General features: G+C 46.5%; 1 protein-coding gene across 1 annotated transcript in view; it reads right to left on the minus strand.

Annotated features, from left to right (window-relative positions):
• Window positions 1–10,000, minus strand: part of sdk1b (sidekick cell adhesion molecule 1b) — a 296,641-nt gene that overhangs the window by 47,207 nt on the left and 239,434 nt on the right. The window contains 3 exon segments of the mRNA XM_048249003.1: window positions 4,106–4,221; window positions 7,366–7,386; window positions 7,437–7,599. Coding sequence (XP_048104960.1) covers window positions 4,106–4,221; window positions 7,366–7,386; window positions 7,437–7,599 — 300 coding nt within the window.

Below are 10,000 nucleotides of genomic sequence, written 5' to 3' on the forward strand. Positions count from 1 at the left end.
CCTCCCTATCTCTCTCTCTGCCAAAACAAACTCTCTAATGTTACTGAACATTACATCAGGCCTAACCAGCACCCCCTGTGGCTACAGAAAGATGACTGCAGGGGCAAGAGGCACATAACCCCACAGACTCACACACATCCATACACACAAAGGCACACACTCACACCCACACCCACACTTACACCTACACACACACACACACACGCACACACACACACACACACACACACACACACACACACACACACACACACACACCTACACACACACACACTCACACCCACACTTACACCTACACACCGACACACACACACACACACGTACACGCACACGCACACGCACACGCACACGCACACACACAAATGTATTAACACTCCTAGCTGTGGCACTTCATCTGAACTATATCTGAATGCCTCCGGACAGTCCCCTCACACATGACCCTCTGCACTGCTCCCCTCTCCTCCTCTGTGGGAGGATGTTGCTACAGTAACAGGCTAACATGCTAATGCGCTAATACAAAACGTTAACAGGCTAACACGCTAATATGCATATGTGATAATTCACTACGTAAACAGACTAACGTGCCAATGCACTACGTGAACAAACTAACACGCTACGCTAACACACTACTGCAACAGGCTAACACACTGTGCTATAGGGGTGTAACAGTTCATGTATTCGTATTAAACCGAAACGGTACGGGCATCACGGTTCGGTGCATGAATTGACACGGAGAGTACACGGTATAAAAATACATAAAACTCGTGTGCGGATTAATTAATTTCATGCGCAATTACTGTTAAGTAGCGAGAGTTACGGGAGTTCTTTAGCGACACCTAACGCTAATCTGTAGCCTCGCCTTAGCTCTGAAGCTCTGATTGGCAAGTACACCTCGCTGCAGCCTGCGGGAAGGCGAGGCTTGACATCAAGCCCCGCCCACATCCAACTCAGTCATGTTTTCTTTGCCTACGTCACTCCCCATACGGCTTTGGCTTTACTTCCGGCAGCCCGTAGCGAATTATATAGTATATTGTTTCATATTAGATGATAGAAACTGATGATGTAGGCTAAACACAAATTACATTTCATGCAACCACAGTGAATTTTTCATGTAGGCCTAGGCTAGTTACTGTAATTGGGTTAGTGTACTTTTTTTAGTTCATTTGATTTCGGTTTTGAAACAATAACATGCACATTCAAAAAATGGTCATTTTAAATATTGATGACAATGTGTTCAAACGTGGAAACGAGCCATATTTCATTTCATTTAGCCCTCAAAAAGTAGAATGGTGTGTTGTTTCATTATCATGGACTATCAGTTTAACAGCAAGAATTCTCCATTACAACCAAATGTCGGCTACAAAGGCGATTTTTGCTTTATTAACAGGTGAACTAGAAGCATGCATTATGTAGCGTTAACCGGTCAGATCAAGGTAGACATATCCTCATCTCAAATATAGGCTACTGCCCAGCAAGCAGCTATCGGACCACCCGGTAGATAGGCTACTTGTCAACAACCAGCGATAGTAACGTTAGGCCACCGGCAGTCCACACGTATAAATGAATAAAGAAAAGGTGGTCAAAGCTGCGGCTCGTTAGCCCAGCGGACCAGCGGTAGAACTGATGTGCAAAAACTCAGCGGTCCGCCCGGCGACAGCGAAACTGGGCGCCGTCAGCCTCTTGCCATCTGGGTGGTTAACTTTGCCCCGCTAGCTAGCCCGCTAGCTAGGTTCCTATCTGACGAACGAGTAGTGTGATGGAAATGTTGGTGCTGTTGCGAGTTGTTGCACTGGTTTGAATCCACAGTTTACGTGTTGAATTACACAATAAAGCGTGTTTTGCAGTAAGTTGCTGGTTTGTAGAATGTAGCACTAGCAGCTTCGCTCAGTCTAGATTCTTGAGTTCTGGCTCTCTCTGCTGACTGCCTCCCTCTCCCTCTCGCCCCAGCAATTTTAAACTGCGTGGCGTAATACAAAAAAACATGGCTGACTTGGATGTGGGCTGGGCTTGATGTCAAGCCCGCCTTCCCATGAGCTGCAGCGAGATGCTCCTCCTGATTGAAACCTATGTTTTTTTTTTTTTGTCAGGTTAAAATCGTCGAATCCGTCAGTCATTAGCAGCACTAAGGTTAGACCCACAAGAGTTAGAGGATCCGCTGGTCTCTTTAAGATCGCAAGTTTGAGAACTTCAGTTACAGTAACGTTAGTAGCCTACAGGTGAAAGAGTGGTGGATAAGATGGAACTGTGTGTCGGCGTTGTTCAGCAGTTCTTGGGTATGAGTGGAAAAATGCTACACATATTGAAGCCATCACCCAGATGTTGTAGGCTACCAATCCCACTGAAGCGAGGGAAAAACAACTTCCCCCAAGCTTCAGCAGACTTTAAATACATATACAAATAGGGCCAAAACCTATGGCTTAAATTAAATGATCTACGTAATGACAGAAAGCTATGTAAATCGGCGTGGTAATTACCTTTATGTTGGGGTAATTGTATGGTAGATGGTAGTTGTAGTCTGTTTATGAAATGAAAGAAGCAATTTAGTTTTTTTAAAAGGCAAAATAGTCGCGATATTTTCACAGTTAGTAGGCTAGATTATTACTTTACACACAATAAAAAAATATTGAGGCAAATTGTAGACCCTTCCATATACAACTAAACACAGATGTTGAAGGTCTTGCTTAAGTGGATTTTAAAATCATTTTTCTATGTAATTTGCACTTTCAGAAATAAGAGATGCTGTAGGCCTATTTTTCAGTTTATAGCTGATTGTCTTATTTTGTTTACAAGTTACAGATGGAGTCTGGGTACTTATTGTACTGTTTAGCCTACATCTTACACACTTCAGGCTGTTGCAGATAGCTCAGGGAAGAGACTGTATGACACTAGGTGGTACAGCCTGAGACATGTACAAAAAAAAATGCTTTCTGCATTTTTGTTTTGCTTTTCCCTCCATTGTACCGAACTCGTACCGAACCGTGATGTCCGAACCGAGGTATGAACCGAACCGTGACTTCTGTGTACCGTTACACCCCTACTGTGCTAGTCTAGTTTGTTTTGCCCTAAAAAGTGCTTTGGTTCTCAGAGCTTTCTCTGTATGTCGTATTGCCAGTCCAACGTATGCACTATGCTTACAGGCTAGCACATTAACACATTATGCTAACACGCCGTTTAATGCACATGTAATCTGCTAGCAGGCTTGCTTGCTCACCAGGTGTCTGTGTTGATCGGCTAAGCTCCAAAGGCAACAACAGTGGAGCACAGTGGGCCGCTAAACTGCTCGACACTGCACATACCTTTATACAGCAAGGATGGTGATATTTTCTCAAGGCATAAAGAAACACACACACACACACACACACAAAAGATTAAATGGCTCATTTGTTTCACTGCACTCTCTCCATCACCACCTAACAAGCATCCTGGGGATCACCTTGGCAACCAGCTGTGATCAGCATAAACAACAGAAGAAATATAAACAAGAAAACAGCCTGTGGCAGAGGAATGTAACTGTGTGTGTGTGTGTTTGTGTGAGGGTGTGTGTGTGTGTGTGTGTGTGTGTGTGTGTGTGTGTGTGTGTGTGTGTGTGTGTGTGTGTGAGAGAGAGAGAGAGAGAGAGAGAGAGAGAGAGAGAGAGAGAGAGAGAGAGATGGGGGCTGGAAGATGGGAGTAAGGAGGCTATCCCTAAGGGATTATGTAGTAAAAGTGTTTATTTTCTCTGGGTGTCTGTGAGCATTATCACATGGTATGTTTACTCTCTCTCTCTCTCACACACACACACACACACACACACACAGGCATGCACACACACACACACACACACACACACGCGCGCGCGCACACACGCACGCACACATACACACACACAAACACTCTAACACACTGGCAAGCATACATTCACAAACACACATTCAGCACAGAGTCACCAGGGACTAGACTCTCTCTCTCTCACACACACACACACACACACACACACACACACACACACACACACACACAAGCACACTAACACACCGGCAAGCAGACATTCACATAGACACATTCAGCACGGAGTCACCAGGGACCAGACTCCCATATACACACACACACACACACACACACACACCTTGTATCCCAAGATGTGTCCGTTCTTCTGCTCCTCTGGGACCGTGCCCCAGCTGACAAGGATCCGCGTGGAGCTCACCGCCTCTGCAGTCACGTTCTCAGGAGCTCCAGACGGCACTACTCACACACACACAGACAAACACAGGGAGAGAAACTTTCAGTTGAATTCTTGGGATCATCTCCACTAAATATATGTGCATGTGTATGTGCGTGTGAGTGTGTCTATGTGAGTGTGTATTTGTGTGTGCGTGTGTGTGTGCGTATGTATATGCATATCAGTGTGTGTGTGTATGTGTGTGCGTGTGTGTATATGCATATCAGTGTGTGTGTGCGTGTGTGTTTGGGTGTGTGTGTGTGCTCGCGCGCCCCGTGTTCCCTCTGATCTTTTTCTATGTTCCCTCGTCTGAACGCGCGCTCTGTTTGTCTGTATCATAATTCCATCTGTCTACGCACAAGCGTGGCAACGTCCAACACACTGTGCATCTATTTGTGGTGGCGTTCTGCAACATTCCACAGTTCTAGCAGTGCATCTATTTGTGGTGCCGTTCTACAACATTCCACAGTTCTAACAGTGCCTCTATCAGTGCATCTATTTGTGGTGGCGTTCTGCAACATTCCACAGTTCTAGCAGTGCATCTATTTGTGGTGCCGTTCTACAACATTCCACAGTTCTAACAGTGCCTCTATCAGTTGCATCTATTTGTGTGGTGGCGTTCTGCAACATTACACAGTTCTAGCAGTGCATCTATTTGTGGTGCCGTTCTACAACATTCCACAGTTCTAGCAGTGCATCTATTTGTGGTGCCGTTCTACAACATTCCACAGTTCTTGGTATGTGAATTCATTTGTGGTGGCGTTCTGCAACATTCCACAGTTCTAGCAGTGCATCTATTTGTGGGGCCGTTCTACAACATTCCACAGTTCTTGGTATGTGCATCCATTTGTGGTGGCGTTCTGCAACATTCCACAGTTCTAGCAGTGCATCTACATGTATTTGTGGTGCCCTTCTACAACATTCCACAGTTCTAACAGTGCCTCTATCAGTGCATCTATTTGTGGTGGCGTTCTGCAACATTCCACAATTCTAGCAGTGCATCTATTTGTGGTGCCGTTCTACAACATTCCACAGTTCTAGCAGTGCATCTATTTGTGGTGCCGTTCTACAACATTCACAAAGTTCTAACAGGTACCTCTATCAGTGCATCTATTTGTGGTGGCGTTCTGCAACATTCCACAGTTCTAGCAGTGCATCTATTTGTGGTGCCGTTCTACAACATTCCACAGTTCTAGCAGTGCATCTATTTGTGGTGCCGTTCTACAACATTCCACAGTTCTAACAGTGCCTCTATCAGTGCATCTATTTGTGGTGGCGTTCTGTACCATTCCACAGTTCTAGCAGTGCATCTATTTGTGGTGCCATTCTACAACATTCCACAGTTCTTGGTATGTGCATCCATTTGTGGTGGCGTTCTGCAACATTCCACAGTTCTAGCAGTGCATCTATTTGTGGGGCCGTTCTACAACATTCCACAGTTCTAACAGTGCCTCTATCAGTGCATCTATTTGTGGTGGCGTTCTGCAACATTCCACAGTTCTAGCAGTGCATCTATTTGTGGTGCCGTTCTACAACATTCCACAGTTCTTGGTACAGTATGTGCATCAATTTGTGGTGGCGTTCTGCAACGTACCACAGTTCTAGCAGTTAATGGAGGCAGTCTATCAGCACGCTTTCAGTTTCCGTGGGAGTTCAACAGAGCGCTGGGTTAATCCGACCCTCTTTGTTCCACTGGGCCAGTGGCAATGCTGGAGCCAGTAGAGCTTGATTGATTGTGTGAGAAGAGTTCACTGCTTCACAGTTTCCCATCTACAGTAGTACTTTTAGTCGGAGACTGAGACGGAGACTGAGACGGAGACAGCGTCTGCGCTGAAGTGTTTCGTTTTCTCTCTTTCTCCATCTATCTGTCTCACCAGCTTTCTCTCTCCCTCTTTTTTTCCACTCTCTTACATCCCTTGCTTTCCATCTCAGTTCAATTACATGCAGTTCAAATTAGCCGTTGTCAGTATAACAAAAAAACATTTTTTTTGTATTGCCAAAACAATTATCAGCACCGACAAAAATGAATCAAAACAACTGAGTGAGGGGAGACAATCTGTTTCTCTCTCTCTCTCCTTTTCAATATATTTCTTACTCTGTCTCTTAATCAGTCTACTGCCTTATCACTCTCTCCTCCTCTCATTTTCATCTTTCCCTTTCTTTTTCTGTGAGTCTCTCTCTCTCCTGTTCCATTTCCCCTGCATCTTCACCTCTCTCCTCTCCTCCGTCTCCATGGCTCTCTCCATCCCTTGCTCCAGACAGTTTTCTCAAGTGTGAGGCTTCACACCGCTGATGTGTGGTCTCTGTGTCTAAGGGGCTCAGAGACTGAACATGCACTTGGGTCCGCTCTCTCCTCTTCTCCCCACTCTCTCTCTCTCTCTCTCTCTCTCTCTTGCTCTCTCTCTCCACCGACCTCCTTCCCTCTCTCTTACTCACTGTTCTCTGGTTCAAACTGAGCATGGACTGCCTGTCCACCTCTTCTCCTTCCTTCTGTTTATTCATCCCTCTCTCTCTCTCTCTCTCTCTCTCTCTTTCTCTCACACACTGCACTCATCACATCACTGCTTCATTCTCTCAGTGTGGTGCCACTGTAGACTTCAGTTCCTCCTCCACCTCTTTCTCAGCCCTCTCCCCTCATCTCTCCATCATCATATCCTTCACCAGCTGTCTATAATATATCACACTTTTCTGCTTTTTTTTTTTTTGCACTCCTGGTTAGACACAAACTGCATTTCGTTGTCTCTGTGCTTATACTCTGCACAATGAAAATAAAATCTAATCTAATCTAATCTAATCTAATCTAATCTAATCCAATCTACTCTAATCTCATTCTCCTTCCCACATCGCTTCTCTTCACTGGCGGTCCTAGTTTTGCTATTTCCTTCCATCCTTTTCCATCCATCTCTATATTCCCATCCCTTCATCTCTCTTTCTCTCGCTTCTTTTCCTCTTTTCCACTCACTTCTCTCATTTCATCTATTCTATCCCTCCCTCCCCCACTACAAGTATGTCTGCCTCTCTCCATCCCTCCTACCCATTCTTCTCTCTCTCTCTCTCTACCTCTTCTCTTTCCCTCTCTCTCACTCTCTCTTCGCTTCCCCTCTCTCCCCCCCCTCTCTCTTTTCTCTTCCCCCTCTCTCTCTCTCCCTCTCTCCCCCCCTCCTCACCGCTCTCTCTGGTGCGGGCAGCTGAAAACCCACGTCCAGATCCGGTGGCGTTGTGGGCCTGACAGGCTGACCCGTTGCCTCCACTCCCTCAGGCCCTCCAAGCCTCGAGACCCAGGCAGTCCCCACTGGTACTGGGCACCAGCGCCCGCCCGTCCAGATCCAGCTCCCGCAGCGCCTTGTGGAGGCTGCCCACACGCCCTCCGCCCCGCTGTTATACTGCGCCTCCAACAGGGGCTGGGGAAGGGGCGATCTTGAGAGGGAGAGGAGGAAGAGAGAGAGAGGAGGAGAGGGAGAGGAGGAGAGGGGAGAGAAGAGAGGAAGGAGGAAGATAGAGGGAGGGGAAGAAGGAGGAGATAGAAGGAAGGATTTTGTGAGAAGTTAGCATACACTTATACAGTCACTCACACAACAGTTTAAGCAATCTACCTTTTCACTTTCAGAAACATCTACTGTAGTGCTTCAGGTTGAAGTAAGCATACACATAAACACACACACACACGCGCGCGCAAACACACACACACACACACACACACACACCACGCACACCAAACATTTCACATGCGGAGGTAAGTTGCACAACTGAATTACTGTGATAAGTAAGAGAAAATAAGCTACACAGGCGACAGGCATACTCCAAAGGAAGAGTACTTAAGTTCTCATTGCCACAGTAACTTCAAAGCTAAATGGTTCCTGTCAGAGGAAATAGGAAATGCTTCTCTCTCTCTCTCTGTGTGTGTGTGTGAGTAAGGGATGGAGAGGCAGAGAGGGAATGAGAGAAAGAGGGGAAGAAGAGAGAGAAGCAGAGAGATGACAGAAGTGTGCACACTGACAGGCAGTCATTTTGTGCCTCCCCCCCCCCTCTCACCCATCTGGTTAAGGTGGGGCTGGCCCTCATCTCACAGCTCACAGCCCCCCTCTTTTAGACCAAATTACACTGTCATTTTTCTTCTCATCCCTCTCTCTTTCTCCCTCCCTCCTTCTCTCTCTCCTCCTCGCTATATATATCTCCCTCCCCTATATCCCTCCCTCCCTCTGTTTAATCTCTCTCCTCCCTCCCTCTATATATGTCCCTCTCTTTCATCTCTCTCTCCTCCCTCCTCTCTCTCCCTCCCTCCCTCTGTTCTCTCTCTCCTCCCTCCCTCTCTCTCTCTCCCTCCCTCCCTCTGTTCTCTCTCTCCTCCCTCTGTTCTCTCTCTCCCTCCCTCCCTCTGTTCTCTGTCCTGCTGTCTCCTGCACTCTCTCCTTGCATAGTCATTCTTCCCATCCTGCCCCGCGGTTGACAACTGTGGCGACTTTTTTTTAGCACACAAGGACATGGGACATCCAGCTCCAACATCCATCTCATGTTTCATCAAGAGCCAGCCTTCAACACACACACACACACACACACACACACACTCCCCCTGTCCAACACAGCAGATGGCCTTGTTGGAGGTCACAACAAACACTAAAAGCCCATTACGCTCAACCGACCGAGACTTCTGACCACACTCCACGTCCACTTTTGCCCAGTTTTTAAGCATGTTTACTGAAAGCTTAGGGATATGTATGACACATTCTGAACAGATATATCTAATTTTGCTTTATATGACAAATGGGCATGAATCAGGCTTTTCATAGAAGGGGGGACCATAAGTCTTTCACTTCACAGTAAATAGTGAGGTCTGAGACAGTAAAGAGTAGCTGCTGCTATTCAGCCACATGGTGCCATCTTGAGGGATCGCGTTAACAATGCCATGCAACGATTTCTTTTGTGCACCTACACACATACACACACACACACACACACACACACACACACACACACACACACACACACACACACACACACACACACACAGATACACACAGACACACACACACACACACACGCCCACACACACAGACACACACACACACAACAACCGCTGCGACAACCCAGCAGCTGATGGAACTAATTGAATGTGACCATAACTCAAGTGTATTGGCCCTTAATTTTTTACCAGTCTTGCCAGTGCAGTGGAGTGCTGTTAAAACATCCGAGGAGATGGATTAGCGGCTCCCCAGGTCAGCCCATCATCACACACCGTCAAAATCCGCTCCAAAGCTGCCATATCATAATTACAGAGCAGCCAGCTGAATATGGCACTGTCGGCTCAATAGCTCATAATGTGTTTACAGATGAAACTATCGGTGTGTTATAAAGGCTGTTATTACAGTGTCACAAGATGACTTAGAGTTCCGAGGCTGGATAAGCGGTGCAGTTTTTTGATCGGCTTTGGCTTTTCACCTGGGGTTTTTTGTGTTAGATCGGCTGCGATTAAGCGGATTAATTTCTGTTGCCGTGGTGATTGACAACAAGGGGACTGACTCAGGGTAGGTTTGGGCGCCCTCTGCTCTTTTTCATCCGCCTTCTCTCTCTCTCTTATTCCCTCTATTTCTCTTGTTCTCTTATGTTCTATTCGTCTCAGTGTCTCTATCTTTTTTTAGCACTAAGGGTCTGCCTCACACCCTTCCTCTACATCCCCTTCCCTCTCTTCTTCTCTCACTCTATATCTCACTCCTCCCATCACTTCTCTCTCTCTGCCTGCGTGTTCTTTGTGATCGCACAATCACACTCCTCTTCATCGTTCATCACTCTCTCTCACATGCACAC

Source organism: Alosa alosa, chromosome 7 (assembly GCF_017589495.1).
Source record: "Alosa alosa isolate M-15738 ecotype Scorff River chromosome 7, AALO_Geno_1.1, whole genome shotgun sequence".
Lineage (NCBI taxonomy): Eukaryota > Metazoa > Chordata > Actinopteri > Clupeiformes > Clupeidae > Alosa > Alosa alosa.